This window comes from Palaemon carinicauda, unplaced genomic scaffold (genome assembly GCF_036898095.1).
Source record: "Palaemon carinicauda isolate YSFRI2023 unplaced genomic scaffold, ASM3689809v2 scaffold137, whole genome shotgun sequence".
NCBI lineage: Eukaryota > Metazoa > Arthropoda > Malacostraca > Decapoda > Palaemonidae > Palaemon > Palaemon carinicauda.
In genome coordinates, this window is record NW_027168893.1 from 28,390 (window position 1) to 49,937 (window position 21,548).

A 21,548-nucleotide genomic window follows, 5' to 3' on the forward strand; every position below is an offset into this window, starting at 1 on the left:
ATACTTTATTATGTATGGGAGATACATGTAGATATCATTTTGATGAAACATACAATGAAGTACACTAAAACTTTTTTAAAATTTCAATGACATCATGTTCTCTGAATTCATGTGGGCTATGTGTAATGTGGTGTAACATATTTATGTCTAATGCAAATTATAAAACAATAAAATTAATACAAACAGGACAAGCTTCTCTCTGTTGTATTTTATTTGTATGAAGAATGCAAATTCTGGCTTTATTTGCATCTTTGGAATTTTATGTCTCCTTTTGGAAGCAGAGTAAAATTTATAAAAGTTTTTTCTTGATAAATTAAAATGATTTACTTTGCAACTGCATTGCAGCACTGATAAGTGAATTTCCAAATTTTGGGCCTCTTGGCAAGCATAATAATTACTGTTTTTTTACATGAAAGATTTAAAATCTTCTTGACTGTAGGGTAATCCTTCCAAAATTTGGTTGACTAAATTTAAAGAATATGATCCACAAAATCATAGTTTAAAGCCATTAACTGTTTGTAAAATTGCCATGAAAAATATCAACTTCATTCAGCTAAGAGAAGTTGTTCAGAGAGTTTATGTTTCAACTTGAAAAAAAAAAGAATAATTTGACCGTAAAAGAAACCCTTTCAGGTACAATACAGGTACATGAATAGCAGGCTACCCTCAAACCTGCACTATTTGGTTTAGACTTAGCAGTTCCTCCTTTATTTAAACCAGATGGTTCTGTCACCTACTGTCTATGGGAGAAGGCAACCTTTTGGCTGATGGATTTGACAGTAAAGATAGTAATGAGAAACTCAATTTTCCTTATTCCCTTTTTCCAAGGGCTAAACTAAATAGTTTAATTTTTCGGTCCAGTGAAATTAAAACACTCTAGCTGGACCTAGATGGTTATGGAGTTGTAGACCCAAATTGTATTTTTCCTTTGTATTTCTATCAAGACAAATTTTCTCAGCTTTTAAGTTGTCCATTATTTTTCGCTTTGGCAAAACGTCTAAATAGCTATACTGAAGGTAGTCATGTGTTGCTTACCTTGCAATTTGTAAAGAACTTGGAGCATGTGATGTCCTTCTTACAATCTCCAATGCTGTACAGAAATCCCTTGATTGTGGTCAGGAAGTTCGTATGATTGGCCTTGATTTTAGTGCTGCCTTTGACAGTGTTTATCATGAGGCCCTCACCATCCTTGTGAGCTAAGGATGGGAGTTTTGGGGAGAGCCTATATGTCTACCAGCCGAGTCATCAACAGCCATTGCCTGGCCCTCCTTGGTTCTAGTATGGGTGGAAAGGGGGCTTGGGTGCTCATCATATGTATATATGGTCAGTCTCTAGGGCATTGTCCTGCTTGCTAGGGCAGTGACACTGTCCCTTGCCTCTGGCATTCATGAGTGGAATTTAAACCTTTAGATAGCTTGTTGTACTCTCTCTCTCTCTCTCTCTCTCTCTCTCTCTCTCTCTCTCCTTGTTACCTGCGCTATAGAAACTGAAATGTTAGCCACAGTGTTCCGATATGAACCAAGGAAAAGTTAAGAATGATATTAGAGTAAAAAGAAGATACATTTTCAAGCTGGAATTGTTAATACAAAGAGTTCTTTTTTCAAAAAGTAGATTAGACTTTCTATATTCTGAAGATTTTACTCGTAAAATGAACATTTAAGCAGATAAATGTTTTATAGGGATTAAACGATAATATGTGTTAGTTTACAAGTTAACCTGATTTCAGTAGCCAATAGGAAGCGGGTATTTAGAAATGATAGGTTATTTGTTTCATTGATATCTTCCTCACTGGGCTATTTTTCCCTGTTGGAGCCCTTGGGGTTACGGATGCTACTTTTCCAGCTAGGGTTGTAGCTTAGCTAGTAATAATAATAATAATAATAATAATAATAATAATAATAATAATAATACTGTACTTCCTATACAAAAAGGTCCCACTAGACATCCAAAAGACTGAAGATATTCATTAAGACTTTCAAGAGAAAACTGAAGACTTTCTTATTCTCTTAAGTGTTTCGATGATGTGGATTTGACACGGATATGTTCTGTGAATTTTATTCTCCTTTTCGAACTAATAACCATTTATTCGTTTATATCCTCTGTCGGTATTTAATAATTACCTCCGCCAACGAAGTTAGAAGGAGGTTATGCTTTACCTCCTGTTTGTGTGTTTGTTTGTGAACATCTTCCTTGGGGCGCAATTTTAATCGTAGAATAATGAAACTTGCAGGGATTAAGTGTTATGTAAAAAGCTGGAAATGATTTAATTTTGGAAGGTCAAGATCAAAGGTGAAGGTCGCGGCCAAGCAAAATGTCCAATTCACGCAATCAGCCATAAGTTTGGACATCGTTGTCACAGAGACTTCAAACTTTGTTCATATTTGAGTGTATGAAAACCCACGGCAATTAATACCTGTTAAGGTCAAAGATCAAGGTCTAGCAAAGGTCGAGAAATAAGCTTCTATGGCGGAGGTCTGCGCTCTACTGAGTGTTCCTCTAGTTTTTGTTTTGGTTTGCGTTTTACTAACTGTGGTCTTCTTCTTTGTTTTGTCTATGACTCTAGTACCTAACCTCATAAATCTACCGCCTTATAACGTTTTAGCGTCAAAGTTATTAACTAGACACGATTTATTTGATAAACCTCATCTCTATATTCAATCAATCTCTCAAATCTTGTGTTTATTTATTTTTGCATCAATGTCATACCAAGAGGCACTCTGTAGAGCGCAGACCTCCGCCGCGGCAGATTATTTCTCGACCTTTAACTCCACCTTGACCTTGATCTTTGCTTTTACAGTTATTTATTGGCGTGGATTTTCATGCAATCAACTATGAATCAAGTTGAAGTCTCTGTGACCATGATGTCCAAACTTATGGCTGATTACGTAAATTGGACATTTTGCTTGATATTTGACCTTGACCTTTGACATTGACCTTCCAAAATTTAATCATTTCCAGCTTTTTATGTGACCGTTAATCCATGCAAGTTTCATTACTCTACTATAAAAATTGTGACCAGGAAGCTGTTCACAAACAAACACACAAACAGGGGTGACAACATAATCTCCTTGCAACTTCGTTGGCGGAGGTAGAAATGTAACATCTTTTCTTGGTCTGGTGAGTACTTTTATTTTGAAGGAAGCTACCCTTATTTCTAGACAGTTTCCTACACTTCGTTCGTAACGAGCGGTACATTTTAGATGGGAATAACACCACCAGGTGTAACGGGGACTGGCATAATTATTTCTTGGAGAAGTGATACGAAGTGTGACCTAGTCACCTTACTGTAATTTCACATTGTCAGGGGTCCATTTCTGTTTGCTGTACCAGATATTTTGGTTTTGTATATTCTTCTTGGGAGTTTCTCCCTGTGTCTTCATTTGAGGAAACAGTTTCAAGGAAATATTAATGTTTAGCTATAACAGCGTTTTATTAAGAAATCTAAATTGCATTTTGGGATCCGTTTTTCATCCATTCATATGTTCGCACTTTCTACATCGTAATAACTATTCATTCAAACTCTTAGAAAGGGTATCTTCATGTTCCATTAATATTCTTTTTTTCCCCCAAATTTTGTATGTGGGGTAAGCAAGTTTGCCATCTTTTTGGTTTTGGGGTAGACCGTAGCAGTCCCGTTCGGCTGCCCTGCCTGACATCGCTTAGGTAGACCCCGGTAATGTATGTCCAAGTGTTCTACCAGTCACTAACGTTCTTCCTTTATATAATATATATATATATATATACACTGTGTATGTATATATACATATATATGAATATATATACATATACATGTATATATATATATATATATATACATTTATATACACACACACATATATATATATATATATATATGTGTGGTATATATATATATATGTGTGTGTGTGTGTATATATAAATGTATATTATATATATATATATATATATACATGTATATGTATATATATTCATATATATGTATATATACATACACAGTGTATATATATATATATATATATATCAGGGGTCGATCAATTGTAGCATTCTCCTGAACTAATGCTTTGTTTCCCAAAATAGAAAGGAACTGGAAACTACAATTTATATTGTAATTATTCCGTCTTGCAGCAAAGATCAAATTTCCAATCACACAATTTTAATAATTTTGTTCAGTTAATTTGTGATAGTTTTTTTTTTATTTGTTGGTCTCATTTCTTTATCAACTTTTAGGGTGACCCATGAAAGCTTACTAGGTAGTAGGTTGTCCAAGGCACCAGCCACCCGTTGAGATACTACTGCTAGAGTTATTGGATCCTTTGACTGGCCAGACAGTACTATATTGGATCCTTTTCTCTGGTTACGGTTCACTTTCCCTTTGCCTACACATACACCGAATAGTCTGGCCTATTCTCTACAGATTCTCCTCTGTCCACATACACCTGACAACACTGAAATTACCAAACTATTCCTCTTCACCCAAGGGGTTACTACACTGTAATTGTTCAGTGGCTACTTTCCTCTTGGTAAGGGAAGAAGAGACTCTAGCTATGGTCAGCAGCTCTTCTAGGAGAAGGGCACTTCAAAATCAAACCGTTGTTCTCTAGTCTTGGGTAGTGCCATAGCCTCTGTACCATGGTCTTCCACTGTCTTGGGTTAGAGTTCTCTTGCTTGAGGGTACACTTGGGCACACTATTCTCTGTATCATTAATTCCTTTCCTCGCTGAATAACAACAACAACAACAATAATAATAATAATAATAATAATAATAATAATAATAATAATAATAATAATCCATTCTTTCTTTAGATGATAGGGTCTTTTTGAGCCAATGGAAGAAAATAAGAAATATATATTTAAATGGAGCTTTTGCGTTTATATATTCATATATGTGCACAATTTATATGTTTGCACGAGGTAAAATGTTTGCTAAATACTGAATGAATATTCCACATTAATTTTATTTAATTTCTTGTGCATTGAAGTAGTTATTGTAATAATCAGAGGTCATACCCCAGTATTGTTAGTCGAAATTACCCTTCATGGTTATAGTGGCCGATGTGGTAATGTTCCTGACTGGTGAACGCCAGACTGGGGTTGAGTCCCACTCAAACTTGTTAGTTCCATTGGTCGCTGCAACCTCGCCATCATTGAGAGCTAAAGGGGGTTCGGTTGTTGGAGGAGCTTATAGGTCTATCTGCTGATTCATCAGCAGCCATTAGCTGGCCCTCCTGGGTCCTGGCTTGGGCGCTGATTATATGTATATATGGTCAGTCTCTGGGGCATTGTCCTACTCGATAGGGTGATGTCACTGTCCCTTGCCTCTGCCATTCATGAGTAACCTCTAAATATAGCTTATTTGAAATGATCTCATATTTTAGTTTATATAAGTAAAGTAATTTAGTAGCTGGGATTAAATTACTTGCCTTGCGTTGTTACCCGGAAATGAGTAAATTAAAGTACATGTAACAGGTTTTGCGAGTCACGAGCTAAGTACTTACTCACTTTACATCGAAAACTTGAAATCTATAGCGCATGTAAAAGTTCTGGAAATACTAGTTGCCTCCGCCGACGAAGTTGGGAGGAGGTTCTGTTTTCACCCCCTTTTGTCCGTTTTAAAGGTTTAAAGGGCGCTCATGAATGGCAGAGGGAAGGGATATTGCACAATCAAGCAGGACAATGCCCTAGAGACTGACCATATAATCATACGATCACCACTCAAAGCCCCCCCTCTTCACCCAAGCTAGGACCAAGGAGGGTCAGGCAATGGCTGCTGGTGGCTCGGCTCAGCAGATAGACCTATAGGCTCCCCCAAAGGATGGTGAGGTTACAGCGACCAAAGAAACTATCAAGTTTGCGCGGTATTGAACACCAGACTGGCAAAAACCAGGCAAGGACGCTACCACTAGGCCACTACAAGCAGGACAATGCCCTAGACTGACCATTTAATCATACGATCAGCACCCAAGCCCTCTCTCCACGTAAGCTAGGACCAAGGAGGGTCAGGCAATGGCTGCTGATGGCTCAGCAGATAGACCTATAGGCTCCCCAAAAGGATGGCGAGGTTACAGCGACCAAAGAAACTATCGAGTTTGCGCAGTATCGAACACTAGACTGGCAAAAAACCAGGCAAGGACGCTACCACTAGGCCACTACAACCCGTGTGTTTGTTTGTGAATAACTTCCTGTCCACAATTTTACTCATAGAGTAGTGAAACATTCAGGGATTAATTGTTATGATGAGAAGTGGAAGTGATTCAATTTTGAAAGTCCTTGGTCAAAGGTCAAGGTCAAGGTCGAGTAAAAGGGTTGACTGAATTAACCATAAGGTATGCTGGTTTTGAAAAATAAGCAGTTTTGACGGAGGTCTGCACTCTCAGAATGCTTTTCTAGTTTGTTCTCTAGTGCCCTTCAAGCAAGTGAAAAATAGATTAACAAGTTTATAAACTACAGGGATAACATGATGATGTATTGGTTAATTACTGAACTGTAATTGTTCAGTGGCTACTTTCCTCTTGGTAAGGGTAGAAGAGACTCTTTAGCTATGGTAAGCAGCTCTTCTAGGAGAAGGACACTCCAAAATCAAACCATTGTTCTCTAGTCTTGGGTAGTGACATAGCCTCTGTACCATGGTCTTCCACTGTCTTGGGTTAGAGTTCTCTTGCTTGAGTGTACATTTGGGCACACTATTCCATCTTATTTCTCTTCCTCTTGTTTTGTTAAAGTTTTTTATAGTTTATAATTGACATATTTATTTTAATGGTGTTATTGTTCTTAAAATTCTCTTGTGTATTTCCTTATTTCCTTTCCTCACTGGGCTATTTTCCCTGTTGGAGCCCTTGGGCTTATAACATCCTGCTTTTGCAGCTAGAGTTGTAGCTTAGTAAGTAAGTAAGTAATAATAATAATAATAATAATAATAATAATAATAATAATAATAATAATAATAATAATGATGATGCCTCCACTTAAACTTACCACGATTTTGAATTTGGAAAATCAGGATGCTATAATCCCAAGGGCTCCAACAGGGAAAAATAGTCCAGTGAGGAAAGGAAATAAGAAAGTAAATATATCCATTGAGAGATCCGTAACAATATTTAAATAAATCTTCCATATGAGTCAGAGCTTTTTCAACATATTTGGAAAAAAAAAAACATTCATATAAGTTTGAACTTCTGAAGTCCCAAGATGTCTTATAAATAGAATAGACTAATGTATCCAGAGACAACTTTTTTCCCTGTTGACCAGCCCAACCCAAACAGGCTTTCAAAATTGGTAAAAAAAAATCAATGAATCATATTTAAGTCATGTGTTGACTCAGACATTGTCTGAAAGTCTTACACATGCGCACATAATTATGTTCTCTGCAGTCTAAAAAAAAAAAAAAAAAAAAGCCTCTTTTTTTCCCAGCCATAAAAATTGTACTCATTCTGGACCTAAATCTATAGGAATTTAATTATTTATTGTATAAATGTTTTAAAGAGGTTAGATGGTAGTAATATGGGCTTTCCATTTGCCCGTTTGGGAGATTTTCGTTCAAAGAGAGGAACCATGTTGTTATTATTATTATTATTATTATTATTATTATTATTATTATTATTATTACTTGCTAAGCTACAACCCTAGTTGGAAAAGCAGAATGCTATAAGCCCAGGGGGCTCCAACAGGGAAAATAGCCTATTGAGGAAAGGAAATAAGGAAAAATAAAATATCTTAAGAGTAGCATCAAAATAAATATCTCCTATAAAAACTATATAAAAAAAACTTAATATTTAAAGTGTAGCTGTTAATGTAACGGTCACAGAAACATAACTGGGAAGGAGGTGTGTTGCAACCGGGCGACCTTGAAGAGCCTGTAGCCACCGGTACTAACCCCCCCCCCCCCCTTTTTCACCTTCTGCAGCACGCCTAAAGCAAACACAAAGTTAACGAACTTTCCAATGTACTCCCATTCAATGTAGGAATTTATTAAATGTATTAAATTTGAATTATTATGTATTGTGCTCAATGGTAATTTAACCTATGGCCTTAGCTCGGTTGATGAAGAGGAGGACTTAAATAAAACTTTTTTTTCAGTTCAGCCTTTGTTAAGTTTCTCTTATTTCGATAAATACTAGAATTTAACAATTAATAGTTAAGATAAAAGTTCAAATATTAGATTTTACAATTACTAATTAAGATAAAACTTCATCAAGCAAAAGAAAGGATTAATATTAAAATATAGAAAGGTCCCAATAACTTCTTGCTCAAGTTTCCCAGATTTCATTATTATTATTATTATTATTATTATTATTATTATTATTATTACTTGCTTACCTACAACCCTAGTTAGAGAAGCAAAATTCTATTAGCCCGAGGGCTCCAACGGGGAAAATAACCCAGTGAGGAAAGGAAATTAGGAAATTACAAGAGAAATGTATAATTAAAATAAAATATTTTAAGAACAGTATATAGTTATCTCTTGATCTCTCTTCTGTCTTCGAATCCCTAGGATATCAATTTACGAAACTCAAATATTATCAAACTTTTTTTGTACATATTCATCTCTCCATATTTCTTCTTTTCACTGTTCGTGATTATCAATACTTTCGTCCATTATTATGAATTTAAATTGTCTACATTATTGTTAGTATTATTACTACGTGCTAAGCTACAACCCTAATTGGAAAAGCAGCATTAATTTTTATACTGTATATGTAATGTGGTTTGGCTTGGAAAACAAGCTCGTTACATATTTAAAGGTTTAAAAGTCGCTCATGAGTGGCAGAGGCAAGGGACAGTGACATTGCCCTATTGAGGAGGACAATGCCCTAGAGAGTAACCATATATACATATAATCAGTGCCCAAGCCCCCTATCCACCCAAGCTAGGACCAAGGAGGGCCGGGCAATGACTGCTGATGACTCAACAGATAGACCTATAGGCTCCCCCCTAACCCCCCATTCCTTAGCTCACAAGGATGCTTAGGTTACAGCGACAACAGGTACTAATGATTTTGGGCGGGACTCGAACCCCAGTCTGGCGTTCGCCAGTCAGTGATGTTACCACATTGGCCACCACAATATGCATCAATTCCATCCCATGAATGTAGGTCTATGGGTGCTAAATCCCTATATAGAGATCTAGCTGAAATTAGTATTTGGTGCAAATGATGGAGCATTAAGCTGAACCCTAAAAAAGGTCAAAGTATAATTATAATTAGGTGCAGGACAGTGGCTCCTCTACATCCTGGTCTTTTCATTGTTATTGTCTCTTTAACAATACACAACTTTCAAATCTTAGGTGTGATTCTTGATAGCTGGTTTACTTTTGATAAACACATAATGGCTGTTTCTTCTCCAATTCCACAAAAGAATTGCTTATTAGAAAGTGTTTTAAAATTTTTGATGGTCAGTGTAGGATTTTGAAACTTCTTCACCAGCTGAAGTTTTTCCTTTACATTTTGACCAAGTTGAAGATGTTTGGAAAGTGGGCCCTCAGATTTTAGATCGTGGCTCTCATATGTCAGCACTTGGAGGTGATTCTCAAGTGCTTGGAGAAACTGAAAGGTCCACTCCTTAGGAAATGTTTTACTTCTTTCATTCTAATTTGTTTTGAGTATTGTCCTCTTATCTGGCTTTCAGCTGCTGAATCTCATCTTGACAGAGCTGTTTGTGATTCCATTGTTTAATGAAATGGTGAACATACATCGTATAATAACATTCTAATAATGGTCTATGAATGTAGTTTGCTAATTATCAAGCTACCATGTTTGTTTTGTATCTTTTTTTCTAACAAGAGTAATCTGCTGACTTAATTTGAGTCAAGAGCAGCCTGAAGAGCAATAGTAAGGCAACTAAGAGCACTCTCAGCTCCTGTGGTATCCTTCCTGCAAACCAACTACTGTTGCACCACCTGGAAAACACTACTTCTGATCTTTCTTCTTGTGTGAGCATATGTTCTCCTCTTAATAGCAATCACCATTCAGAATTATTCAACTCTTTGTGGAATATTCACAGCAAGGAAGACTCAAGAGGTATCAGTCAGTGATTTGAACTTCGAGTTCTTCACCAGCATGGACCAGATCGACAGTCCTTCAACTTTATTTTGACCTTCCCATGGCATTTCATGCCCCAAGGCTAAGCTAAGCTGCAACTTTGCATTTGTGTGTTAAAGGTAGGGAAGTGAATTGTAACCCGGCTAATGCATGTGACGGATGTACGAATTGGTTTCTCAGTGAGAGGTAAGCGTATGTAAACCACACGCCTACCTTAACTAAGGAAAGACTTTCCAATCCAAGTCTTTGAGAGGGTTCAGTGAATCGATCAGTATCCGGTACAGTAATCCTTCTAGACCCAGCTTGGGTGGCGTGGTGTTAGGAGGTGAGTATGACCGTATGTCTGCAATTTCTGAGGTGGTCAGCATGTCAGGTTAGCAGTGTGTTCATTCCCCTTCCCTTGTGGGACTTGGTGTGACAGCGTCAGTGGGCCTAGGAGAGTGTGTTGCTGTTGCTGAAAAATGATGGGGGTTGCAATTGGGGTCTTTCAATTCTAGAATTGATACCTTAGTATCAAGTCATAATAATGTAGCCTCTCAACTAGGCACTCTACTCTTTTCAGCTCCTTAGGCTGTGCTCTGGGTCTCCTCCATTCCATCCTGTACTGAAGGAAGTATTCATGCTGAACAGACACTAACAGGTTCTGGGTATTAAGTTTGCCCTGATGCAGAGCAGCCCGGAGTGAAGTCATACTCCACTGTTAGCTCAGAATCAGGTCTTGAGGGTAGGGATTCAGGGGACCTCCAATTGTCCTCCTGCAAGGGACAAGGGTTCATCAGGAACGGTTGTGGGAGAGAGCGGCTCTCTCCAGCTATAGGGTGAAAGTCCAGGGAATGTTCTTGGTTCCTTTTCCTCTGGGGATCAGGGGACTGTAATTGCAAGGTATTCTAAGGTACACCCTGTTTTTTAAGGAGCTCAGGTGCACGCTGTATCAGATGGTTTTGTAGTCATAACTCCATTGTCTTCTCCTCCTCGGACTCTTCAAGAAAAGAACCCGCCAGGAACTGCCCCAGATGTCAGGGACGACCTCTACGGGTTAGAGGAGGGCAACATTCTGTTGTCTGCCTTTTGAAGGATGATTACCTTCACTCAAGAGGCTTTAGTGGAGTCAAAGTCATCCATCACGATACAGAAACCTGTTAAGTACTCTTCAGTATCCAGATTTCTGAAGAACACTCAACAGACAAACAAATGTAACCCGATTCCACGCTGGTCAACATGAAGTCAGCAGGGTGCAGAAGGTGACAAGCCTCCGACTTGAACAAAAGCAGGAGGGTTTACTTGGCTACAGGAGAGGATCCATCAGCTCCCTCACCAATGCATCTTAGCTCCTTGTGGGAGAAGATGATCAACTTTCAGAAGAACCACAAATCATTGGCTGTGGTATTTTTGGAGGACTGTGCCAAACTTGAGAATTTGGCAAGAACAGTTCAGAAAATCCGTAGCATGATGGGATGGCCTTAGGGTTCCCTGGTGGGTCTTCTCTAGGAGCCTTGGAGCAGTACCGACCTCTTTACAATCAGTTGGCCAACTCTATAACTTTTTCTATCAAGTCCTTCCGTTTACTGCAAATGTGGGGTTTTACCCTAATTTGCACTTGACCCTTGAGTGGCTTACCAGGCCTTAGTACTATAGTACAGTACTAGGTCACAGATTCAATAAAACCAAAAGTGTTCTCCAGTCACTGTGCAGCCTGGCTCAATTTTCCAATTACGTGTTTCTATTGGTAGATTAATTTTTAATCATCCCTTGAAAAAAAAAATGAAGTTCCCTTCTACAACCATATACAAATAAGGAATATTTTTTAAATGTCTCAGTGAATTTTGTACTTATTTTTATATCACAGGATGTTGACTTAAATATGGTGAGTTTTGATGTTACATCCTTCTTAATGAACTAACCATCGTACAGTATTTTGAAATATATTTTATAACAAAGAACATTGTTTTAAGGTTTTAACAAGGGTACCATGAAGGAAATATTAGAAAATGCAGTGCAGGACTCTCACTTTAGTTTTAACAATAAGTTTAATACAAGTTGATGTTGTATCAATGCAATCTCCATTAGACCCAACTATGGCCAATACTTTAAGGTGTCCCCCCTTGAAGAATATTTGATGGATGGATCCCTTGGCATGTCCTCTCTTATATATATTATGTGAACCACACATTTGCCCTATTCAGAACTGGGGAGGCAGCTGAAACCTTTCTAAAGTACAATAACCACCTACACACTAATATTTACCAAACAATTGAACATGAACATGATATTCAACTTGCTTTTTCAGAGATATTTCAATCTCTAACATAGGGAATTGATTTAATCTCACACAGGGAACGTTTTTATACTAATACTTTTATAAATTAAACATTAATAGGTAAAGTAATAACTTATATAGAAGTTGTTCTTCAAATGAATAGTAAATTCCCACTATTACACCATGCCTCTATATTACCCTCCAACTAGCAAAACTACCACAGTGAAATCAAGTTTTTATCCCAATAATTCAAATCTGATTCTTGTCTCTTTTATTAAGATATGTAAGGAATCATTTAATAGACAGATTTCAACCACATCAATCTATTCCCAATGTTTGCAAATTGAAAATGTATACCTCCATTCCTTTCGTCCACTGTATCAGCAGGTCATTTTACTTCATGATGAAAATAAACTTCATATTCCCATGCAATCTTCGGTGGTTTATATTTCACTTTGTTTGTCCAAAATGGCACTGCTAAAAGGAATAGAGACCAGCTACGTATTTAAATTAACACATAGGTATCGGATTTGTAACGGCTCTCCCACGTATCCAATCCTATCCCATATCCTTCTAGACAAGGTTAACAACTCTATTTGAGGAAGGATAGCCGTGGTTGTTTTAAGCACGTCCCCTGTTACATACACCGAATCTTTCGGGATATTCGTTCCGGGGACAGTAACCCCGTGATACCTCTATAGGTAAAATTCTTTGAACTCGGCTGAGTCCCTGGTTAGGCTGGAGGAACGTAGAGAGTAGAGGTCCCCTTTTTTGTTTTGTTTCTTGTTGTTGTCGGCTACCCCCCAAAATTGGGGGAAGTGCCTTTGGTATATGTATGTATGTATAAATTTAAATGTGAGGGTATATAAACTAATAGGACAAGTTGTGTTGTGGGATTATGGTCAGCAATTTCCTATTTTTAAAAAAAATTTGAATGTGAAGGTACAGTATAGAAAATAATAAGACAAGTTATGTTGTGGAATTATGGTCAACAATATTTTTATTTTGAAATGAATTTAAATCTGAAGGTATAGAAACTAATAGGACAAGTTGTGTTGTGGAAGTATGGTCAACAATTTGTTATTTTGAAATGAATTTAAATGTGAAGGTATAGAAAATGATAAGACAACTTGTGTTCTGTGATTATAGTCAACAATTTTCTTATTCTCTTATTCTATTGCAGCTATTGACTTCTTCCAACACATCAACTTGCTGTATGGAACAGTGATTGAATACTGCACGATGAGTGGCTGTCCAGACATGACAGGACCTACTACGCGACAGTATTTGTGGTTTGATGAGAAAGGCAAGAAGACCAGAGTGGCTGCACCTCAATATGTGGATTATGTCATGACCTTCACGCAAAAAACTATTAACGACGAGTCCATCTTTCCCACCAAGTTTGGTAAGTGTTTAGGTTTGAATATTACATCATGATTTTTTATGCTTTATAATAATAATAACAATAATAATAATAGTACTGAAATAAACTTTGTACAGTACTGTATATTATCATAAATGAATTCCAGTGGATATATATTCCCAAGGTAGAATTCGGTATTAAATGCTATTGTGGTTGATAATTACGTTTATTAAAATCCTGAGTGTTAGTGATATATATTCATCATAGATAACCACGTGTTGCAAACTCACAATTCAGCTATCATGGTGGAGATGGGTTTATTTCAAGTCTAAGAACATATTCTTGAATTCGACAGGAATATGTACGGTGACTTGTCATAAACTATATCTTTCTTGATAGCTCAGTTGGTAGAGTCCTCACAGGCAGGGGTTCGAATCTCTGCCCAGCCAGAAGCTATGATCATAAATGAATTCCAGTGGATATATATTCCCAGCGGTGTATATCCTTCCATTTTCTATCATACTTCACCAATTTTTTATACACGACTAAGGAAAAAAGCCTACCTCTTTAATTATTCAATATACAATGTAATGTATCCTGTACAATGAAAGAATATATTTTGAATGAAATTTTGAGTTGTTCCGTAACCGAAATACAAACCACGCTATTTACATTGGGTTTACCTTTTAGCGTAGCTGAAATGGCGAGCCATTAGAATTTAACGAGGGTGTATTACCCCCGCGCTAGTTAGCAGGGGGTTAGGGGAGTGGTAGCTAGCTACCCCTCCCCCCCTCACACACCGGTGAATTGCTTCATTTTCACTTTTGGCTTGGACATGGACAGACGTCTCTGTCTTTGTCCTCGCTTGGCAGCCATTGTTTGTTTTGTCTTTACTTAATCACTTACTTTTCTTTTACTCAATATATATGTAAACATTTTCTCATGTTTATGTATATATTTGAGTATAGAAATCAGTAAGTTTCCTTTTCAGAGTTTGTGCTTGTGTGTGTAGTGTACGATATCTCCGTGGAGCCCTCGGCAGTTAGGCCACCATGGTGTAATTTCATGGGTCGCGATCGAGTTTGACTACGGTCTTTCTCTCTCTCTCTCTCTTGAGGTCGTTCACCCTTTTACTACGTTACTTTTACAACACCTTTGTAGCTTCCTTCCCGTGTGGGGGGGTTGCTACGCCGTACGTTTTGTCTCAATTAGTTTATGAATCTAATTGTATTTGTTGATTTTTTTGCTTAGTTGAACGATTCCTTTCGGGGTTTTCGTTCTTTCTTTAGTGTTCATTCATTTTTAAATTACATAATTACATAGTTACATAATTATAATTGTTATAATTCTGTTTTGGTTACAGCTCTCCTTCCGTGAGTGTAAGTGGTTGTGGGAGCACGTGCCTGTTGTGTAATTCTTGTGTTCCTTTCCCTCGGGATTCCTCTTCGGAGCCTTCCCGGGGGAATGAATGTTAACTAATGATTTTTGTTTTATTTTTTTTACAGTTACCGATCTAGCTCGTTTCTGTAATGACAACGGAGTGAGCTGTCTTGTTGAGGCCTGGGGATGCGGCTGTTGCTACCTCCCCTATAGATCTTCGTCAGGGGCGTGTCTCCTTCTCCTGGAAGTACTCCCGTGACGACGGACAGCTCTCCGGTTCATTTTAGAACACTCCGGAGGCTCGCCTCCTTGGGTGGGTAACTTTCCTGCCGAGGGAAGTTTTCCTGTCCAGGCTTGAGTTTTTCCCCTTTTGGGGGGGTTCTTCTCTTGCCTTTTTTTCGTGCGACTATGCTCTTGGTGCTGAGCGGTCGCACCTACAGTTACGCTCAAGGGGCTGGGCAACTGCAGGAGCCCCTCTTCGGAGGATTGCTCCTTTTAGGTCACTGGCTGACCCGTCTCTTCTACGAAGTGTTTCTCTTACGTTCGCGAGAGAGTACACTCATAGAGACTCCTCTTCGGAGGACTCTTCTGCTGTTGTTGCTGTTGGCTGCCTTCGCCGTAAGGCTCACCGTCCGCTACGTCGTAAGGGCCTCCCATCTCCCTATAAGGGTGCTTAGAGGCGCCGTTTTGAATCTCCGTGTGCAGCCTACAACTCCTTCTTCTTGATCTTCCGCCCGTGGTGCAGATGGACAGCAGTCTGACCTCGTCTTCCGACGGGCAACGGTCTTCCCGACGGACAACGGTCTTCCGACGGACATCAGTCTCCCGACGGACAACGATCCCTTCGGGGCAAAGGGTTGCCTCCCACGGGGGTCTTCCCTGGCGTGTCAGGGTTCCCCTGCATGCCCTTCTGCTGTGTTCTCTCCTGCTCAGTGTTAGCGCACAGGCGCTCTCCTGCTCAGTGTTAGCACACAGGCGCTCTTCTGCTCATCAGCGCTTTCCTGATCGCTAGCGCTCTCCTGTTCGCCAGCACTCTCCTGATGATCATCTCTGCTGTTCCTGTTGGTTCCTGTTACGCGCCCTGTGCGCCCACGTTCGCCCTCGCGATCTAGAACTTCGGTTCAGGTCTTGGACAAGGACTCTTCTTCTACGCACAGGCTTCCACGCGTTGCCTTCTGCTCGCCAGCGATCACCAGCTCACCAGCGACCACAGATGCGTCAACGTTCGCCTGCTCGTCAGCGATCTCCTACATGTCAACGATTGCCATCGATCTGCCACGCGTGTCAGTTCCCCTGGACACCATCAGTAGCGATCTAGCGCTCGCCTGCTGTGGACCACGATCTCCGATAGCTGAGTCTTGCCGTAGATCTTCCTCCTGCTCGCCAGCGCTCACCTTTACTTCTGTCCTTCTGTGCGCCAGCTTTCTTCAATCGCCAGCGCACATCTGCGCGCCCTTTTCTGCCACGCACCAATGGGCGCCAATGGTTTTTTTTCTGAGCATCGCCTGATTAACAGCTTGCTTCAGCGCTCACCTTCCTGATGCACCTGCGCGCCTTCTGTTAGCGCGATGCGCGCTAACCATCACTAGTCTCTCTCGCGTTAGCAATCGCCTACGCGCCCGCGCGATTCTTCGCCTGCTCGCTAGCATTTTGTTAACGCACCACCGCTCGCCAACGCGCCATCGCTTGCCAACGCACCTTCACTCGCCTACGGGCTATCGCTCGCCAGAATGCGCCATCGCTCGTCAACGCGCCATCGCCCGCCTACGCGTCATCGGTCTCCCGACCGCCTGCGCTCACTCGCACGCCCACATGCCACCGCGTCCACACGCCCGCGCGACCACACGCCCACGCACACATGCTCATGCGCGACCGCGCACATGCTCTCCAATGTTCGCCCGTGCGCGAACCGACGGTGTTCCGTCGCGCGGACCGACGGTGTTCCTGCAGTATCCATTGCTCGCCTACGGGTCATCGCTCGCCGACCACCAGCTCTCGCCCTCCTTCAGCGCTCCTTCGCGCACTTTCGTTTGCGTTCCTGCGTGCACGCGCATGGGCGCTTCCACGTTCGGCCACGCGCAAACCATTGATTTACCATCGCGAGAGCGCCAAGGCGATTGCGACCACGATTCCCGTTGGGGTTTCGCAGCATGGCCAGCCTGGCGAGTCTTCTGGAGCGTATTTCCAGAACACGGCCTCACCCCGTAAACGCAGAGCATGGCACATGCAAGAGCAGGAAGAATCTTCAGGGAGGTCTGAGCAACATTCTTCTTTCCAGAACCTGGGTTAGCCCTTCCCCGTCATTCCCTGGAAGGGTTTTGCCAGGGAGCTTTCCGTTCGAGATTTCTCCATCGGCCAAGGGGTGACTGGTTTACCCCTTCCTCTTCTCCATGTCGTGAAAGGGGCTTACCAGGTCCTTTCCCTCATCGGTTGCGACCCGAGATTTTGTTCAAGGAAGCTACAGGAAGATCATGGGGTACTTTCCTCCTCTCGGGCTCAAGCACCTTGGCGTTTCGTCGCCAAGTTTCGAACTTGCGGGCAGGCTCGATGTTGGACCATCTGGACGCAATGACCAAGGGCTTCCTCTCGGGTGTCTCATCCGTGGATGTCGACAACCTCAGACACCCTTCCATCCTTGGGAAGAGCTTGTTTGTGCCCAAGGACAGAGACATAGACAGCGGTTGTACGGCAACTAAGACAGGGTGTCCAATAGCAGTCCCCTCCTGTCAGGAACAGGTAGCACGAGAGGCTCTCCTGGGGGGGCATAATCTTAGAGGGAGCGGCAGAGTTCACGAACTCTAGGATTGGCAACCCCCCCTTGCAGGTCTCACGCTGGGGGGATGCCTATGGTTACTCATCCGGATAACAGCTTCCCGATGCCGATTCCTGCACGATCTCCGTGATCAGCCAGGGATATCGCGCCTCGCTCTTACCTTCTCTCCGTCTCTGTCAGCGAATCCAGTGTCACTGAGCCTCTATGCCATGGGGTCGGCAAGAGTTTTGCCCGTTTGGGCAGAATGATCCATGCCTTAGGAGAAGGTCCTCCATACGATCGTCGACTGCTTCACCCCCCCGGCTTCTTCAGTCGATCCTTTCTCGTAGGAAAGCATCTGAGACGGGAATTTCGTAGTCGACCTCTCAGCTCTGATCAAGTTTGTCGAACAAACTTCGTCCAGCGTGGAACAGCAGAATCGATCAGACTGGTAACGAGGCGACAGGACTCCTTAGGCCCTGGATCGGAAGGACGGGTACTTTCAGTTTCCGTTCCATCCATCTTCCAGGAAGCTCTTGGAATTCAGCCTAGACTGCTTAAGATGCGGTGTGGCGGTCCCGCCGTGGCATCGCAGGTTTTTCCCCAGAGAACTATCCCTGCTTTCCTCATGGCCGCTCAGGAGCAGGCTTCCGCCTCCTTCGCCTTTTGGAGGTCTGGTCAACTCCGGTAGGCTCGGGTTCGACCTTCTTTAACGCCGGGACAAGCTTCCGGATCCTTACCATGAGTGAGGGATCATGGTAATTTGCTAGGAGCCTTCTCTACTTCTGCCTCAACATCTGGAGTATCTAGCCATGATATTGAGTCAACGGCCTTACCATGTTGGAAACCCCGCTTCTCGTCCGTCCAGCGAGGTTAAGCAACATCGGGTCTGGTCGGTACTTGGATGGGTGACTGCCTGGGACGCCAGATGCTGTTGCCGCTTCCTCCGAGCCTTCCCTTCAGTTGACTGTGGCAAGGCTGAGGAGAGTCGCAGTACCTGTTCTCAGTCAAGCAGAGCTTTCAGCCCTACCTTGGAACGTTTCCTAGGTCTCTTTTCCTCATTGACCCGTCTAAAGTTCCGAACGGTCGCCTCAGGATGAGTTCCCTGTGGGGCGGCCCAAGTTCCGGTGGTTTCAAAGTAACGATTAACCGGACTTTCTGGCCCCTATGGGACCAGCGGAACGATTAGACCTGCAATGGGTGTTAACCTATGGAACCTCTTGATGGGAGTGGATATTCTCGTCCTTTCCCCACATTTTTTATGCTGTTCCGGTTCAGGCCTATGGTCAGGACCTGAAGGATACCTCCATCATTCAGGCAGGCTTAGGGGCCGTAGTCTGGCCCCTCTATAGATCCTACAGCTCCTGCCGAGTCGCTCCGTGCGCGACGACTTCATGGTACTGGCGTGTTCCAACCAGCAAGGGACGCATTTTCATACCTTCGCATCTTGCAGTAGAGATACCGAGATGATTTGAGATCCTCTCAATACCACTATCGGCTCGCTCATTCCAGGCAGAGGAATGTTCTCTCCGACTTTCTGAGCAGAGCCTCGTAGATAGAGTGTACCTGGGGGTCTTTGGCCTTTAGTAACCAGTAAGTCCTGGCCTGGGGGACCTGATGGCGACAGCTTGGAACCTCAAGCTTCTGCTGTTCTTCCCCCCCAGTCTCAGAACCCAAGACTCTTTGGCAAGATGCATTCCGGTGATGGTGGGACAACATCGATGCCTGCATCTTCCCTCCTTTGTTGTCTGTTGAGAATGGGTCTCAATAAGACCAGGTTGTCTGTTAACCTTTCAATGGCCCTTAGAGCTCCACTGGGACTATACGCAGAATGGTTTCCGGACCGTCTGCTTTCCCTGACGGAACTCCTGGGAGAGCTTCTCCCACGGCACAGGCTACTCAAACAACCACACTGCAACATCTTTCACGAGCCGGGGCATCGCTTCGGCTTCACGCCTGGAGACACTACGCCTCCTCCTCAAGAAGAGACAACCTGCTACAGTCGCGGGGCGGAGATCGCGCCATCTGCGATAGTCATCCGCATGGGTCTACCAAGCGAAGTGGAGAGTCTTCTGTGGTTGGTGTCGTGGGAGATATACCTCTTCCCTTGAGGCCTCTTCTCCAGCAATAACGTACTTATTGCTTGGAAACTCCTTTCCGCTCTCGGCAGTGAAGCCTGTTGCTCGGCCTTTCCCTGACCTTCAGGCTGAAAGGAATAGACTTTTTCCTTCCCGCTGGAGCTTTCCTCGCTCATGCGAAGCTGCGAACGTCCCTGCCCCAGTCGGAGTGAGACCTCCAACATGGAGCATGGTTCGGACTTTTTAGTCCCTTAAGAGATCTTCTCAAGACCCCTTACGTCAGGCCTCTGATTGTATTCCGTCTTGGGGCTCCTGCTCACTCTGGCCGCGGCCAGTGTGTAAGCAATCTTCTTGGTCTCGTACAACTCCGCCCTTTCTAAGGAATGGGGGAAGGCAACATTCAGGTTCGCTCCTGAGTTGTTGGCTAGACTCAGAATCTTGGGGTCCCGGCCCTTCGGTCCAATTCCTTCAAGATTTCGAGTCACCATTCTGTGTCAGATGACCCAAAACCTTCTCCTTCTTGCCAGTAAAGGAATCGAGGAGTTATCTTTGGGAACCACTGCAGTTTGTCCTCACGTGCAGCCGGGTTTGGAGCACAAGAAGGGCACGGGGGAGAGTAACCAGTTTACCTCTTCAGCTCGGACTCAAGGACATTCATCTCGACCTGAATCCAGACCCTCCCCCATCACGTCGCCCTACAGCACGATGTCGGATACATCGCAACGTCCCACGCCTTCGAGTAATACTACTCTGTGACGCAGGTGCTACAAGCTGGAGTCTGGAAGCGTCTAATGACCTTCGCAGCCCGCTTCTTGCAGGACGTGACCCACAGGAGTATCGATACGTTTCTATCGCTCTGTGGTGGCTACACAACAGTTGGTCTAACCTTAGGCTCCTTTTTGGACAGGTAGCAGAAGGTTGAGGGCATTGTTATCAGGTTTTAGTTTGCATGAACGAAAGAAGTATGTCTGGCCCTTACTTCTTTCTTCATCATCCCCTCTACTGGGAAGCAGCATCCTTGTCTCTGCATAGCTGACCTCAAACCTCTGCAGGTAAACCATGCTTCCATGTGTTCCGAGTATTGAGTCAATACTGTCGCGTCCCCCATACCCTGACGAGGTGGTATTGGGAACGTCCTAACCCAGAGTTCCTTCTGGAACTCCAGGTCAACTGCCTAGGACGAGTCACACTTCTTTCTTCACACACAAGCTTATGTAGGCCACACGGTTCCTTGCGGAGCCAGGAACTTGTGAGGTGCAGGGACTCCTTTTCTCGAGTGAGACTCACTCGGATTCTGAGTTCCCGGGTAAAGCCAAAGCCAGTATGGCTGGGGACTTTCCACCCTTCCTAAGGGGTAAGTTACCCAATGTAAATAGCGTGGTTTGTATTACAGTTACGGAACAAATGACAAATTTGAAGATAATTTGTATTTATCCTAACCATACAAACCTTAGCTATTTACATATATTTGCCCGCCAGCCCTGTCCCCCAAGACAAGTCCTACCTCTAAGTGAAAGTGAAGCAATTCACCGGTGTGTGAGGGGGGGGAGGGGTAGCTAGCTACCACTCCCCTACCCCCCAGCTAACTAACGCGGGGGTAATACACCCTCGTTAAATTCTAATGGCTCGCCATTTCAGCTACGCTAAAAGGTAAACCCAATATAAATAGCTAAGGTTTGTATGGTTAGGAAAAATACAAATTATC

At 42.5% G+C, this 21,548-nt stretch overlaps 1 protein-coding gene and 1 pseudogene across 1 annotated transcript in view; both read left to right on the forward strand.

Moving 5' to 3' along the window:
• The window catches only part of LOC137635527 (MOB kinase activator-like 2), a 40,076-nt gene that overhangs the window by 14,267 nt on the left and 4,261 nt on the right, over positions 1-21,548 (forward strand). The window contains exon 3 of the mRNA XM_068368006.1: positions 13,454-13,675. Coding sequence (XP_068224107.1) covers positions 13,454-13,675 — 222 coding nt within the window. The remainder of the gene's footprint in view (positions 1-13,453; positions 13,676-21,548) is intronic.
• On the forward strand, positions 18,588-18,705 carry LOC137635531 (5S ribosomal RNA; annotated as a pseudogene).